This window comes from Ornithorhynchus anatinus, chromosome 13 (assembly GCF_004115215.2).
Source record: "Ornithorhynchus anatinus isolate Pmale09 chromosome 13, mOrnAna1.pri.v4, whole genome shotgun sequence".
In the NCBI taxonomy this organism is placed as follows: Eukaryota; Metazoa; Chordata; class Mammalia; order Monotremata; family Ornithorhynchidae; genus Ornithorhynchus; species Ornithorhynchus anatinus.
The window spans coordinates 15,869,556-15,887,124 of NC_041740.1; the positions used below are offsets into that span (position 1 = coordinate 15,869,556).

Here is a 17,569-nt window from a genome sequence, read left to right on the forward strand (position 1 = left end):
TTATTTATTTCATCTCTAAATAATAATAATAATAATGTTGGTATTTGTTAAGCGCTTACTATGTGCCGAGCACTGTTCTAAGCACTGGGGTAGACACAGGGGAATCAGGTTGTCCCACGTGGGGCTCACAGTCTTAATCCCCATTTTACAGATGAGGGAACTGAGGCACCGAGAAGTTAAGTGACTTGCCCAAAGTCACACAGCTGGCAAGTGGCAGAGCCGGGGTTTGAACCCATGACCTCTGACTCCAAAGCCCGTGCTCTTTCCAGTGAGCCACGCTGCTTCTCTAAATGCAATGTGCAATGCTCTGTAAGGAAAGCTGAAGTAAACAGAGGAAAATCAATTTAAGCACAGTTCTTGTCCCCAAAAGGAACTAAAAATCTAGGCAAGGGAGAATAGACAAATAATAATAATACTGTAATACGCGCAACAATGAAGGCAAGTTAAAATCCAACAATCCAAACCGTCAGCATTAGGAACATTGAAGAAATGTTTTCCTTATGTTATATATGTTCTCTTGGAATTTAACAAAATCTGAGATTTTCTGAAACTCAGACCATTATCTGTTAAAACCAAGAGGAGTGGGGATTAGCCACTAACATCACTAATCCATTTAGCCTGATAAATCCAGTTAAATCATCCTCTACATTTTATCTTGAAATTTGGCCGATGGTCTTAGGTAGCTTGAATTCACCAAAGAATTGCCAGCCCTCTTCTTCGTGCTGTGTGGACTGAGCCTGAGAGATTTTTTGCCATGTATTTTTATTCATAACAGTTAGTCTTTCCAATTCATGAGGGAACACACAGAGCTGATGTTTCTATTTTGGCTTTTTGGAAGGGCTACTTTTGAGACACTGGAAGAACTTTAGTAAAGCAATAGCTGGAAAAATGTTCTATTTATGTTTTGCTACCAAGAATGTACAAAAAGCCTGTTGCGGTAAAGCCAACAAAGCAACGTACTGTTCATTCACTAATTAGTATAAAACCCAAGTGGAAATGGTTACCACAAAGAAACCAAGATGTCTAGTTTTGTCTTTCTTGCCATATTCATATACTGTTTCCTTTGAAGTCCTGTTGAAACATCAGTTCTTTCTCAAGGTACTATGTCAGATACTATTTTGAGGACCATGGTTTGTAATGGCATCGGGCAATGTTTTATAGCTCATCTAGTTAAAATTTGTGTCTTCAGACAGGGTAGGTTTATGCTGTATGTGTTTTTAGGGATACATAAGGTATCTCTCACCTCATTAGACAACTGCCAATTCTCTTTTTCGCCTGCGGCCCCAGGAAGAATTCCATACCCATTAGTTTAATCTCACTGTGCCAAAACCTGCTAGTTTTCTGTTTTATTCATTAATCTGTAAATATTGCCCTGCTGTTTTTCTATTAAATTTAAAATAAATACCAGAAATGTTTTTAAAGTATATTTCTAGGACTCTAAGTTTACCCAAGGCTTTAGTTCAATTTTGTGTAATATTTAATTTTGTATTTCTGTTAGTTGGAATTTTATCCAGTTACATTGCTTGCTTCCAGAGTATCACGAAGATGTCAATTTGGTGCTCGGAGAGCACTTCACTGTCCCCTGATGAACTCAGGGATGAGATAATTTTAGAATTAGAAAATAACAAGGACGTTTTCCCTCTGGAGATGGTGTCAGTGGACATTCCCGGGTCAGTTTCCCATCCACTTTCATTAACTACTAGGTTGTGAACCCCTTGAGGGCAGGGATCATGTCTACCAGCTATTGCATTGTACTCTCCCAAGTGCATAGTACAGTGCTCTACACATAGTAAGCATTCAGTAAATGCCACTGATTGATTATGTTTTTGAAGCAAAGAAAAAACTCATCATGGAATAATTGGGTAGATTTTCTTTCAACCTTCCGTGCCCAAAAAAGTCCAAAACTTCTGCCTACCTTCTTCCCACACCTATATAGGTTGAGCAAATGTCTGCCTTGATCCCTACATCTACAGATTTGTTCAAGTGCAAACTAAAGTTTCACCAAAGCAACAATGTGAGCAATCAGTCATTTTTACTGAGTGCTTACTGTGTGCAGAACACTGAACCAAGCAGTTGGGAGAGTACGATATTACATAGCTGGAAGTCATATTAGAGTTTACAGTCTAGAGGGGATGACAGACATGAAAAGAAATTTCAGATATGTACATAAATGCTTTGGGGCTGAGGGTGGGATGAATAAAGGTTCAAATCCAAGTGCAAGGGCGACACAGAAGAGAGAGGGTGTAGGCAAAATGAGGGCTTAGTCGGTGAAGACCTCTTGGAGGAGATGTGATTTTAATAAGACTTTGAAGGTAAGGAGAGCGCTGGTCTATCAGACACGACTGGGGAGGGAGTCCCGGGCCACAGGCAGGAGGATGTCGATGAGTGGTCAGTCATAAGATAGATGAACTAGAAGTACAGGAGTAGCTTGACACTAAAGGAGTAAAATGAATATGCTGCATTGTAGTAGGAAATCAGTGAGGTAAAATAGGAGCGAGTAAGGTGATTGAGTGCTTTTAAAGCCAATGGTGAGGAGTTTCTTTTTGCGGAGGTGGATATTCATTCAGTTGTATTTATTAAGCGCTTACTTTGTGCAAAGCACTGTACAAAGTACTTGGAAAGTACAGTTCAGCAATAAAGAGGGACGATCCCCTGCCCGCAATGGGTTTACATTCTAGAAGCGGGGAGACAGACATCAAAACAAGTAAACAGGCATCAATAGCATCAATATAAATAGATTTATAGATATGTACACATCAAAATAAGTAAACAGAGGTTAATATAAATAAATAGAATTATAGATATGTATATACAAGTGCTGTGGAGAGGGATGGGTAGTGCAAAGGAAACAAGTCAGGGCAGTGGGGAGGGGGAGCTGAGGAAAAGGGGGGGGTTAGTCTGGGAAGTCCTCCTGGAGGAGGTGAGCCGTCAGTAGGCCTTTGAAGGGGGGAAGTGTGAATGTGCGGGTTGAATGAGAGGGATGAGTCCAGGATAATGACAAGGTTAAAGAGTAGTGAAAATGGCAATAAAAAAACTATTGAGGGTATGTCAGAAGGTGAAAATTATAGCTATGTTCAATCCTTTTACCTTTTACCTTAGACAGTTTTGGTGTGCAAATTGCTTTTCCATCCTCTGACCTATTCTCCTGGCTTACATAAAACTGAAGGCCAAAATTGTATTTATGTTAAAAGTCCAAGCCTACAAAAATACTTCAGAAACCAAAAACCCAAAGCTTTGGGGGTTGGCTGGAGGAGAGGGGGAGAATCTTCAATTTGCCAGGTTAAGGAGTACACTTTTATCCATGGATTTGAAGATGTGAGTGAACTAAGTTCATGATCTCATTGAGCTTTGGGCAGATGAGCTCATTTTTGTTATTTTTCCCAGTATGGCCCTGCTTCTGTGGCATTTCCTCTCAACTGAATCTAGAGAAACAAAGAAAATCAAAAGTAAACCTAGAAAATCTATATGGATGAAAATCTTTTGGAAGACAGTTGTATTTCTAAACTAATGTATGTGAGTTTATTGAAGAATACTTTTTTCCTAAGAAAAAGTTGTGTAATTTTGCTACTGGCAGAGAGTTGACAGGTTAACTAGCACATAAATACTACTTAGATGCTTTTAACTTTTGGAATATATTTTTGAAAATGATTTAAAATTCCAAATCTGAAATGAAGCATTGTCATTGAAATTTTTGTTGTGTTCTCTACTTCCTCCTGGATTTAAAGATGCCCAGCCTGATTTCATTTCAGACGTATGGTAGGGAGCACATATAACCATATACATCTGAAAGTAATTTTCACATGGATTAGATGACCTTTTAGAGTTCCTTCCAGGTTTACGATTCTATAATTATATGGATAAGAAGTTGAATGTTGCTAATACAACTAATTCTTGGGCAAACCAGATTTACACGTTTTTTAAATGGTATTTGTTAAGTGTTTACTATATGCCAGGCACTGTTCTAAGTGCTGGGGTAGATGCAAGGTAATGGGGTTGGATAATAATAATAATAATAATTTTTAGTATTTGTTATGCAGTTAATATGTGCCAGGCACTGTTCAAAGTGCTGGGGTGGTTACAACGAATTGGATTGGACACAGAACCTGTCCCATGTGGGGCTCAGCGTCTCAATGCCTATTTTACAGATGAAGTAACTGAGGCACAGAGACGTGACTTGTCCAGGGTCTCACATCAGAAGAGTGGCGGAGCTGGGATTAGAACCCATGACCTTTTGACTCCCAGACCTGTGCTCTATCCACTACACCATGCTGCTTCTCTATAGTCCATGTCCCACATGGGCCTCACAGTTTTAATCCCCATTTTACAGAGGAAGTAATTGAGGCACAGAGAAGGTGAGTGACTTCCTGAGGTCATACAGCAGACGAGTGGCCGCCGAGTCAGAACTAGAACCCAGGTCCTTTTGACTCCCAGACCCTTGCTCTATCTATCCACTAGGCCACACTGCTTCATATATAATGTATAAGAATGTAATGGGATGAAGAAACGGACTCTATTTTCAAACAATCATTTCCACTGATATACGGGAGCAATAATTTCAGGAAAAAAAATAGAATTAGAGGATTTGAATGTCTGCTGCATCTTATTTCTAACACTTATTCATCATTTCCTTTATAATCCCAAGAAAACTTTTCATCTCTTAGTAACATCCACCTTCTCACAGACTTTGAATTCAGAACCTAGTCCTAATGTCTAACTTACATCCTTCCTACTGTAATTTAAAGTCAGAGAATGCCTCTTAACAAAGTGGCCTTTAAGTAGGAGGGGGGAGAGAGAGAGAGGGAAAAGGGGAAAGGTGTGAGTGAGGGGTTGGAGGCCAAAGAATCCTGAACAGGTACAGGTAGAAAATTAAATTGGGAGTAGCAAGAGAGATGAGGAGATATGTAAAATGGAAACCCATGTTGAAAAGCCTCAAAAGCCAGTAGTTTGAGTTTCTGTTTTAATACAATAAGAATTGGATGGCCATTGAGATTTATCAGGAGGGTAGTTATTTTTGAACAATGCCTTAAGATGATTTTTCTGAGTTTCTACTCTGACCCCAGCCCGTACTCTTCACTCTAACACCATCCTACGATCTCATCTGTCTTGCCGCTGACCCCTTGCCTACCTTGTCCTTCTGGCCTGAAACTCCCTCCCTCCTCATATACTACAGACCACCACTGTCCCCAAATGCGAATCCCTCCTGCAGTCACATCTCCTCCAAGTGGCCTCCCCTGCCTAGGCCTCCATTTCCCCAGTTCCCTCTCCTTTCTGCAGCGCCTATGTATTTGCATGTGTACCCTTGATATATTGCACTTGATAATCATTGCACCCTCAGCCCTACAGCACTTAGGTAGATATGTGTAATTAATTTTTATGCCTGACTCGCCCTCTAGCTTGTAAGCTCCTTGTGGGCAGGGAACATGCCTACGGGCTCTATTGTATGATACTCTCTCAAGCGCTTGGTACAGTGCTCTGCCCACTGTAAGTACTTAATAAACATCATTGATCGATTGAGAGAATGAACTGATATGTTCAACTTTCTGAAGAGCAGAGAGGTTTGAAGAAGGATTGAGAGGCTATTTAGCCATGACCTTTAATCAGAGTAAAGGTTGTAAGCCCAGAGAGGGAGGGACAGGACCATGAAAGAATAATGAACTAACTGAATTCAGAAACCGACTGAATATGAAAGAGGAAAAAAATCAAGATGACTCTAAAGTTGTAAACTTCCAGAGACAATGGAAATGTTGTTGACTGAAGGTGCCTCTCATTCACCAGTTATTCAGGATTAGTAACACTGATTCCTTTAGCCTGTCCTTATAGGTCCAGTTTTTTGTTTTGTTTTTTTTTATTTTTTCCTGATGGTATTTGTTAAGCACTTACAATATGCCAGGCACTGTACTAAGCACTGGGATAGCTGCAATATGATCAGCTAGCATATAGTCCCTGTCTCACATGTGGTTCACAGTCTCAATCCCCATTTTACAGATGAAGTAACTGAGGCACAGAGAACTTAAGTGACTTGTCCAAGGTCACACAGTAGATAAGTGGTAGAGCCAGGAATTAAAACCCAGGGTTTCTGACTCCCAGGCCTGTGCTCTTTCCACTAGGCCATGCGAGTTTTCAATTTGGTAATCATTTTTATTGGTCCCTTTGGCCCTTTCCAAGTTTATCATCTTTCTTAAACTGCAAGGCCCCAAATTAGACATAATAAAGTTCATAGTTGGCCAATAGCTAATATAGTGGGTGATGACTTGTTTTTAGGTGACCTATGTAATAAAATATTTTCTGATAATTATTTCCTTTATATAACTGGAATTTCAGTTTAAAGGTGGCACTAACTTTCTGTATGTGTGAGTGAACAGGTGTGACTAATAAAACCAAATCCTGACTGATAGTCCCTTCAGGTGGCTATAAAAATTCCCTTTTACTGCACTGTTGAATCTGTTACCCACAGGGCCTGACCCACCTGTGGTTTTTCCCTCTTGATATCATGATTTAGTTCCATAATAGTTCCCTAATTTCTGATTGCTATTTCCTAGGCTACTGTTTTGTCTTGTTCAGTTCCTGTTCTCCTTCCTACGTAGACTTTGGTCCCCATGTGGGATAGGACTTTGCCCAAGTTGATGAACTTATATCTACCCCCATGTTTAGAACAGATCTTGACACATAGTAAGGACTTAACTAATATAACAATAATAATAATAACCGGTCTTCTTAGGTTTTATCCCAACTAGCCAGTTATGCCACAGCATTTGAGATATTTTTCTTCACTCTGTCTTGAAGCAATTACTTTATCCACCCTTTCTCTGATGATTCCTTCTTGACCATAGATAGTTGACTATTCTCCTCACATGCTCTACGTAGAGAAAGTGTGATGTGATTTGACTGGATGTTGTGGTCTTCTGCACCCCAGGATCTCACTCGGGTTTTTTTGTTGTTGTTTTTTAATCCTGTCTTACCATTTAATGTGAGCTCCCTTTGGACTATGAGCTCCTTGTGAGCAATGAACGTGTTTACCAACTCTGTTGTACTCTCCCAAGTGCTCAGTACAGTGCTCTGCACACTGTAAGCACTCAAATACCATTGACTGGTGTTATATATATGTAGATGGCACTAGAGAAACTGCTGCTGAAATTGAATGTAACAACCATGGAAAGTTCAGATTTCTCAGTCATTCAAAAAATTGGGTGGAACACAATATTATTTTTATTGTTACATTCAGGATTTAGTTTGTGCCAGGCACTGAGGTAGATACAGACTAATCAGATGAGATACAGTCTGAATTGTGATGCCAAAGAGAAGCAGCCTGGCCTAGTGGAACAAGCATGGGCTGTAGAGTCAGGAGGAACTGGGTTCTAATTCTGGCTCCACTACTTGCCTCTTGTGTGACCTTGAGCAAATCACTTATCTTCTCTGATCCTCAGTTACCTCCTCAATAAAATGGGGATTAAATCCTCCCCCCTCCTCTAGACTGTGAGCACCATGCGGAGCAGGAACTGTGTCTAATCTGATTACTTTATATCTAGCCAGCTTTAGGAGAAGGAGCATGGTCCAGTGTGTAGGGCATGGGCTTGGGAGTCAGAAGGCTCTGGGTTCTAATCCAAGCCCTTCCACTTGTCTGCTGTGTGACTTTGGGCTAGTCGTTTCACTTCTCTGGGCCTCAGTTACCTCATTTGTAAAATGGGGGTTAAGACTGTGAGCCCCATGTGGGACAGGGACAGTATCTAACCCACTTTGCTTGTATGCACCCCAGTGCTTAGTATAGTGCCTGACATCTAGCGCATAATAAAAACCACAGTTATTAGTAGGAGTACAGTTCTTGGCACAGAGGCATTTAATAAGTACCATTACAAAAAATTGGTATACACTCTACTTGAATCTCCCAAAGAACTCTCTACCCTTCTTGATTCACTTTTCCACTTCTTTGTCTATGTTTTCATAATAGGCAGTGGGAATAGAATTAGGCCAAGGAATAGAATTCAGGGCTAGCACTTAACTCTCATTACTGATGTTGATCCTTGGTTCTTAAATCTGCCAGATTTTTGCAGTTGTTACTTTGCATTGCAAATAGAAAGCCACTTCAAAGTACAATCTCCAGTATGCACAAAGTAAATAAAATCTTACTGTCTTTAGCATCATCTGTAAAAATTAAGGATGAATATGTATATGAGCAACTATTGATATTGGTGTTTGCTCTTCCACTTTCATCCCATACTTAACTAATCCATATCACTTTGAGTTAATTATGACCTTTGAAGTCTATGAATCACTTCTTTCTCGGATTGACAAATCAAGAGTAAAAAGATTAGCTTGATGTATTTTTCTTTTAAAGAGAGAGTGATCCCTTGATGTAGAAGTCTAAGGCAGAGAAATAGAAGCTGTAGATTATAAAAAAGAAACAGTGCATGAGTTTTAAGAGGACGGCAGAAAGCTTGCATTCATTCAGTAGTATTTATTGAGTGCTTACTATGTGCAAAGCACTGTACTAAACGCTTGGAATGTCCAATTCGGCAACAGATAGAGACAATCCCTGCCCAATAACAGACTTACAGTCTAAACGGGGGAGACAGACAGCAAAGCAAAACAGAAAAAAACAAAACAAGACAGCGCCTCATCAAGATAAATAGAATCATGGAGATATATGCCTCATTCACAAAAAAAATCGGGTACTACGAATAAGCACAGTGCTGAGAAGAGGGGAAGGGGGAAGAGCAGGGGGTGAAAGAGGGGAAACGGGAGGGGAGGAGGAGCAGAGGGAAGGGGGGCTAAGTCTGGGAAGGCCTCCTGGAGGAGGTGAGCTCTCGGTAGAGCTTTGAAGAGGGGAAGAGAGTTAGTTTGGCAGATGTGAGGAGGGAGGCCATTCCAGGACAGTGGTAGGAGGTGGGTGGGGTTTGACGGTGGGACAGGAGCAAACGGAGGACCTTGAGGAGGTGAGCAGGCAGAAGAGCGGAGTGTACAGGGAGAGCGGTAGAAAGAAGGGAGGTGAGGTAGGGGGCAAGGTGATGGAGAGCCTTGAAGCCAAGATGAGGAGTTTTTGTTTCGTGCAAAGGGTGATAGGCAAGCGAAGGTTGATAGGCAACCTTCAGAAAACATTAAAGCTGGGGGGAGAAGGAAGATAGAGGGATGGGAAGAATTATATGGTTGGGGATGGAAGATGAAGGGTTTCTATTTTAGCTACACTAATGGCAGATGACAAACACAGGCAAAATAAAATCCATTAATCTTAAAGAGCACCCAAAAGCTTCATAATGTCTTAATGATAAATTAGGGCTTTTTGGGTCCTCTTCACTTAATGCTAACTAAAACTATTCCTGTGCTATCAGCCCCTTCTACTAGAGTCCTAACCACCAAATTTAAAAATGAAAGGCATCAAAGCTATGATTCTCATTATATTCTCTGACTCTCTGGAAGAAAACTGAAATGCCATCTGAGTATTTCCCTTTAATGTTGTGACAAACATATTTTTGAACAATGGGAATTGATAGTCCTACAGTATAGAATGGCTTCTGAGCCGAGGCAGATTGAAACAGCGTAGAACTTTCCGTAGCATCTCTTGATCTGCTTCCAAAGTGGCATATCTCCAGATAACAGACCATTGGATCTATTCATTTGAATATTCATTAACTTTGATTCATAGCTATTTTTGTGGAAAATGTTTTTCCCTGATTAAGTACATTGGTATCTCTATGAAAGGTATGTAGAAAGGAATAAAACTGAGGATTTTTGTTGTTGAATAACCTGCATTAAAAAGTTGCCTGTTACATTTAAGAAATGACTTAAATCGCAGTGTTGAATAACCAATTCTAAGAACGAGAGGCTTAAAATGTTTATGGTATGCTGTCTTTATTTTTATTTTTGATTTCTGTTGGGTTTGTTTTCCATTTAGGATGCTGGAGAAATGGTTCGTTCCTTTGTTGGTGGCCTGGAGCTTATTGTCAATTTGCTAAAATCAGAAAATAAAGATGTTCTAGCAAGTGTATGTGCTGCTATTACCAACATAGCTAAAGATGAAGAGAACTTAGCTGTTATAACAGATCATGGAGTTGTCGCTCTCTTATCCAAATTAGCAAATACAGTAAGTAATATCATACTTAATCAATCAGTGGTATTTATGGAGCACTTACTGGGTGCAGAGCACTGTACTACGTGCTTTCTTCCAGTGAGGAGAGTGGTAGACTGTCCGGTATGAAGGAGGAGGGAGTTCCAGGCCCAAGGGAGAACGTGGGCATGGGGTCAGTGGTAGGATAGATGAGATCAAGGTATAGAAAGTAGGATGGTTTTAGGGGAGTGGAATGAGGTCGGCGAGGTTAGCTAGGAAGGGGCAAGCTGATTGAGTGCCTTAAAGCCAGTGGTAAGTAGTTTGATGCAAAGGTGGTTGGGCAACCACTGATGGTTCTTGAGGAGTGGGGAAACGAGTCCTGAACTTTTTTTAGAAAAATGATCCAGGCAGCAGAGTGAAGTATGGACTGGAGTTGGGTGAGACAGGAGGGAGGGAGGTCAACAAGGAGGCTAATACAGTAGTCAAGGCAGAAAATGATTAGTGCTTGGATCAGCATGGCAGTAGCTTGGGTGGGGAGGAAAGGGTGGATTCTAGAAATTTGGGAAAGTGGAACTGACAGGATTCCATGACAGATTGAATGTGGGTTGAATGAGAGCTCTGGGTCTGGGATAATACTAAAGTTAAGGGCTTGTGAGACAAGAAGGATTGTGGAGGTGTTTACAGTCAGAGGAAAGTTAGAGGGAGGAGAGGGTTTGGTTGGGAAGATGAAAAATTTGGTTTTGGACAGGTAAATTTTGAGGTGTTGGAGGGACATGTAAGTAGAGATATCCTGGAGACAAGAGGAAATATGAAAAGCAGAAAAGGAGAGGTCAGTTCTGGAGAGGTAGGTCTGGGAATCATCCACGTAAAGATGGTAGTTGAAGCCATGTAAGCAAATGAATTCTCCTAGGCATTGGGTGTAGATGAAGAATAGAAGGGAGCCCAGAACCAAACCTTGAGGTACTCCCACAGTTTTGAGGGTGGGAGGCAGAAGAGGAGCCTGCGAAAGAGACTGAGAAGGAGCAGTCAGAGAGGTAGGAGAACAAGGAGAGGACAGTGTTAGTGAAGCTAAAGTCAGATGGGTTTCCAGGAGAAGGGGGCAGGATTATTATGATCCTGCCAGCTAATTACCCATGTAAAGGAGAAGTAAATAAAGGTGGCTAATTAAAATACACACAAAATCCAAAAATTCCAGTTCTCCCTAGCTTCAAGAAGATAAGCTTCTCCCTTGCACTGGTGCCTCTAGATCCCCACCCTCAAGAATCTTCCTTGAGTTTCAACTTTGAAATACTGCTTTCCTTTATGGCATAGCTCCAGGGGTACAAGCACTGGGCAGAAGGGTAAACAGGCGCTGTGGGGCAAAGGGAAGACAATTCCCAAATCTGGGAAAAAAAGTAGAAAGAGAAAATTTAACGATGGAGAGGGGTGGAACAGAAGAGGCTTAAAGAGGCCGAGAGGGTGAGGGAAAAGGTTATTTTATCACTTATAAATACATGAATGTAGCTATATTTTTCAACTATAATTGACAGTATATCCAGTCCTGGAATAATTTGAGAAAGCAAGGTGCCCAACCTTGGTTGAGGAATCAGTCCCCTATTTTTAACTTGGTTCCTTTGAAAAAATTGCTTCTACTTATAATGTTTCAATTTCAAATGCAGTTCTCAGGAACCTGTTGTATCATAAGTTTGAGGACTACCTGCATGCTATTTTCCTGTAAAACAAAGTGGTTTTTTTTTTAGGAATATAACTTTGACAGCATAGTAGAAATGTATTTAGGAGTTTTCTACCAAAAAAAAAAAATCACCTTGACTGTTTTATTCCAACACTCACTCTTAATTTTTCTTTTTCAGAATAATGATAGATTGAGGCAGCATCTGGCTGAAGCTATTTCTCGATGTTGCATGTGGGGTAGAAATAGAATTGCATTTGGAGAAAGCAAAGCTGTGGCTCCTTTAGTGCGTTACCTGAAATCAAAGGACACTGCAGTTCATCGAGCTACAGCTCAGGCTTTGTTCCAACTTTCAGAAGATCCCAACAACTGTATTACTATGCATGAAAATGGAGTGGTAAAGGTAAGATTCTTAATTTTGTAATTTAAGAGCCAAATCAGTTAATTATAGTTTGAGAAAGGTGTTGGAGAAACTTTAAGCAAAAATAATCTATCCATCCCATAAAAGGTATTGGAACATGCTGTTCCTGCCTAGCTCAACCCTACCTAGCCTATCAATAAAACCTCTGAAGTAGGTCGTAACAGGCAATGCAGTTCCTTCTCATTCATTGTTTACTTGGCACTTAGGCTGTAATTTGAGGTGGCGATGCATAGAAAAATAGGCCATAACTGTGTGTGCCAAGTGTATATTTTGAAGATCATTTTCTGATTTAAAAAAAATCCCATTTTTGGCCTATAACTTCGAGGGATAAGCATCATATTAAACCACTGACCAAAAATGAGGGAGTTTGCTGTAAAAAAAATCCTCCTTTTTTTGGAAATACCCACAGCCCATACTGCCCCCGCCTTTCCTCTAATGCTGGCTCTGAGAACCCTGACACTGGTTTTTTTGCCCGTCTTGACAATGTTCTTGTCCTCTCTAACCTTCTTGATATCCTGGGGCCGTTCCAGGCAGTTCATGGAATCCAGGTTGGTGGTATGTAGTTAGTCAGTCAGTATCAGTCAACTGCCTTCCAACCAATCAGAAGGCCTATATGTAGTTACTGTTCATGGAAAAAGTATACTCTCAGTACTGTTTGAACTTTTAATGCGATTCATTCTGAGTCTTGGCAAAAATATTAGTGTCACATTTCCCTAACTTTAGCTGGCCTACCAGTCAGCCATCACTAATGCTTTAAAAAGTACATTATTTTTCCCGTTACCAAGTTGTCCTTCACAGACAAAGAGAAGACCTCTGTCTTTGTACCTGTTTAGGCAGACATAAAATACCTATGACATTCAACTCTGGTGTTTTGAAATTTTAAGGATCTGGTAAAAGTTGGCAGAGGACAGTGATCAGACAAAAGAAATGAGAGGTAGTTGAGGCAAGGCCTAGTTGCAGAAACTAACGGGAAGCAGAGCTAGGGCTAATCTTGCTGTTTTGTAGGCTGGAAACTGGAAGTCGTAATTCATGAGGAGCTGATGGGTTACCTGGGGTGGTCACTTTCAAGATTCAGTGTGGTATAAATTATGTGGCAAAGGTTGTCAGGCAAATACACTTTAGACATTGGACTCTGAGGAGAGGTGAAATTTCCCCACCCTGTCAGCAGTGTAATGTTACAAGGAGATCGGCCCAACCCCCCCATAATAATAATTGTGTTATTTAAGTGCCTACAATGTGCCAAGCACTGTACTAACTGCTGGGGTAGATACAATAACAATAATAATAATAATAGTATTTGTTAAGCATTTACTATGTACCAGGCATTGATCTAAGCTCTGGGATCGATGTAGGCAAATTGGGTTGGACACAGCCCCTGTCCCACATGGGGCTCATAGTCCTAATCCCCATTTGATAGATGAGGTAACTGAGGCACAGAGAAGTGACTTGTCCAAGGTCACACAGCAGACAACTGGTGGAGCTGGGATTAGAACCCAGATCCTTCTGACTCCCAGGCCCATCCTCTAATCCTTCCAATCCAGTCCCCTTTCATTTTCTCTCCTTGCAACACCGTCATCCCCACAACACCTTCCCACATAACCTCCACTCACGCACTGAGTAATAATTCATCGGAGGCAAGCCTTCGGGTGGAATTTAGAGCTGCCTCGGTCACACGGGGGACAAGAGAACAGAGCTACCGTGTGCCTTAAGCCTGGGGTGCTAAGCAAAAAGATTATACAGTGGTAAACCCTGCCCCCCAAGTAGAAACGAAAGCTGCCTCTCTCCTCTCCCACTCTCTAGGGGCTTTGCAGCAACCGAAGAGAAGTCAAGATCTGGGAGCCTCCCTTCCCCTGTCTCATCATCACATCCTCACACATGATCTTTCTCTATGTAGTAAGGAGCTGCTGAACCTGGGGGTGTAACTAAATGCCCCTTAAATATGTCAGCCAGTAGTGCTGGCCCATGCACATTCAGCTGGGATTCTGTAGGCACTTCTTACTGCGGTCAACCACAAAACTTGCCCATTAATTCAGTGCCACTTGGGGTGTTTACACGATTCAAGTTATACTTGGAGAAAAGTCTGGGAATGGAAAGTTTGTAGGTTGGTACCTTACTAACAAACCCAATGAAATCACCACTGATTACACCTCACTTCACTACTTCTAAAATTAATGGCGAAGAATGTCAGCTCTATCATAGGGGACGTGTGAGAAAGGGATGTTTGTAGCCCCTTTCCCATCAGTCTGGAGGTGGCCAGGAAGTGGGAGGAGGGAGAGGGAGGGAAGCTTGTCCTACCCAAAGATGTTGTCATTCATGCTCAGTTGAACTGAGGCAGCTGCCTCAAATGAAACCAGTGAATCAGTCAGTCAGTAGCATTTGAGTGCTCACTATGTGCAGAGCACCGAGTTAAGCAGGTAGTGAGTCCTCTAGACTATAAAAAAGCTCGTTGTGATCAAGAAACCTGTCTGCCAACTCTGTTGTATTATGCTGTCCTAAGCGCTTAGTACTGGGTTCTGCACAGAAGTAAACACTCAGTAAATATCATTGATTGATCCCTGCCCTCAAGAAGTTTACAGTCTGGAGCCTTGTCAACTAATTTAATGTATACAGCTAGAATATTGATAAACAGCATGGCTTAGAGGCAAAAGCATGGGCCTGGAAGTCAGAGGACATGGATTCTAATCCTGGCTCCACCATTTGTCTGCTGTGTGACCTTAGGCAAGTCACTTCACTTCTCTGTGCCTCAGTTACCTCATCTGTAAAATGGAGATTAGGACTGTGAGCCTCACGTGGGACAACCTGATTACCTTGTAACTACCCCACAGCTTAGAACAGTGCTTGGCACATAGTAAGCACTTAACAGATACCATTATTATTATTATTGTTATTATAAGAATAATAATGTTGGGATTTGTTAAGCGCTTACTATGTGCCGAGCACTGTTCAAAGCGCTGGGATAGATACAGGGTAATCAGGTGGTCCCCCGTGAGGCTCACAGTTAATCCCCATTTTACAGATGAGGTAACTGAGGCACAGAGAAGTTAAGTGGCTTGCCCACAATCACACAGCTGACAAGTGGCCGAGCCGGGAGTCGAACCCATGACCTCTGACTCCGAAGCCCAGGCTCTTTCCACAGAGCCACGCTGCTTCCCCAAGAAGAATAGTGCTTGGAATATAGTATGCCCTTAACAAATATCATCATTATTATTATTAATAGGAATTGTAAATGCAAGATAAGTCAGACACAGTCCTTGTACCACTTGGCACTAAGTACCTACATAGTAGTAATAATAATAATAATGGTATTTGTTCAGCGCTTACTTTGTGCCAAACACTGTACTATGTGCTGGCGTAGAGTCAAGATAATTCTGTTAAACATAGTAGGAGAGAGAACAGGTATTGAATCTCCATTTTACACTCAGTAATAATTTAGTGCTTCTAAATAAGATTCTTTAATGGTAAAAAATAATTTTACCATTGCTGAACTAATGTTGAAAGCTATACACATGTATTTGAAATTCAGGTTTAGCTGTTTTGTTGAAAACTGCTGTCTCAGTAGCTTGATATACTGAACATCTTTCTTCATTTTCTATAAAGATGACACAACTCCTAGTATAAAAGTTAGCTTTATTTAGAGAGGATTTAATCACAGAATGAGGTGTAGTCAAAGGCTTCATTGTGCTGGGCAAGAAAATCTTGAAATGCAGATGTTATTTTAAGGTGACTTTTTTCTCTAATTTATGTTTCTGAACTCCTTCAGTTTATGTAGGAAAATGGTGTTAATTTTTCTAAAATAAAACATCTGATTTACAATGTTACATTTAAGATTTTGTCATCTTTTCCATTATAAACCCCTATTTTAGGGAGTACCTAAGTCAGCCAAACTATTTTCTTCAGGCCAAAACCTGGCAAACACAGTTCTTTTCAACCTTGGTATTATTTTCATTTTATTTTACCAAAGTTGAAAAAGAAATAGGATTGGAATGAAAGTATAGCAAAAAAAAAAAAAGGATTTCTTGGGAGTTATTTTGAACCTGCTGTAAATTTGCATTGATTAATTAAATGTGATATTCCTTAATATGATGAGGCATATGGTATCTTTACAGTAAGAAAATACAAAATTTAATAATAAAAAACATTTAGGAAATTGTCAGTTCATACCCAAGAGTTACTGGATATTCAAAAAATTTCATAATCGTTTTATGCCAGTAGATTAAATTCATATTGTACATCAGCTGAATATGTCAAATAAAAATGAAAATTCTATTCTCTGATGTGATGGCTACAGATTTGAAAGTTAGTTGTCCAATCCTTCCTCATTGTACAGTGTCATGAATACTTTGAATGCTCAGTAAGTATCCATGATAGTGATTTATACAGATTGTATGTCATTTGTCTAGGACTTTCGGTTTTTTTTTCTGCACGCGCTTAAATATTTTTAATCTTAGGATTTTCAGTGTGCACAGTAACAGCACCACAGAGTCCACATATATAGTGCCATTAAAGCTTAGTAGTAAATAGTTTTCTTTGTTTCTTGTTGGCAGCATAGAATAATTGTAATATTACAAAGATTTGAATTTCTCATTAGCCATTTTTAGGAACATTCTGAACATCTGCCTTGAACTGTATCTCTTTCTATATTTCCTTCTTTTTAACTGTCTCACAAGAAAAACATTTTCCAAAGGTACTTGCATTGAACTTGGGCAGGTGACCCTATCAGTCAGCTTGCATACAGACATTTTAAAAATCTTACTTATTTAACATCCACTACCACTGGGTGGCGCCCACATAATCTGGGAATTAAAATAGAGAATTATTCGTTAATTTATAAATGGGGAAATTGAAGCCTTGAATAAGTCAAACAGTTTACCCAAAATCTTCCACAAGTCTATGGCAGGAATGAAATTCCATGAATCGTTGGTTATTATTTATTAATTGCTTATTACGTGTTGAGCGTCCGTACTAAATGCTGGGGTAGGTGATGGAGTCTCCCATTAGGAAGAACGGATGAGCCTCTGCCCTGGGGCTTTAGTACTGAAAAGGTACATGAAGGAGTTGATTAGAGTGTCAGTGACTAACAAAACACCGTGCACACTCAGTGGTCACTGGCTGTCATATATCCGTGCAACAAATAGGCAGGCTAGAGTGCACGTGAAGGGCTTTTGGTTTATGTTTTACATGCAGGGCCCATTTTTATCCAGAGTGATAGCAGCAGAGTGTTCGAGCCAAGTTGTAGCACGGTACCTTAATAGGCCACTAGTCTTTGCCACCCACATTAGCCACCTATTTTTCAGCATTCCTGCTGGCCTGTCCACTGCAGAACATCCTAGGTGGCCTTTCCAGTCAGAAGTCTTCACCACTGATGGTATAACCCCAATACACAGCCTGGGACTAGAACCCAGATCTCCTGATTCCCAGAGCCTTTCACTTTCCCGCGGAC

The 17,569-nt window shown here is 40.6% G+C and overlaps 1 protein-coding gene across 3 annotated transcripts in view; it reads left to right on the top strand.

Annotated features, from left to right (window-relative positions):
• The window catches only part of ODAD2 (outer dynein arm docking complex subunit 2), a 132,141-nt gene that overhangs the window by 86,088 nt on the left and 28,484 nt on the right, over nt 1-17,569 (top strand). For all 3 annotated transcript variants that reach the window (XM_029077607.2, XM_029077609.2, XM_029077608.2), the window contains exons 18-19: nt 9,887-10,075; nt 11,890-12,111. In XM_029077607.2, coding sequence (XP_028933440.1) covers nt 9,887-10,075; nt 11,890-12,111 — 411 coding nt within the window. The remainder of the gene's footprint in view (nt 1-9,886; nt 10,076-11,889; nt 12,112-17,569) is intronic.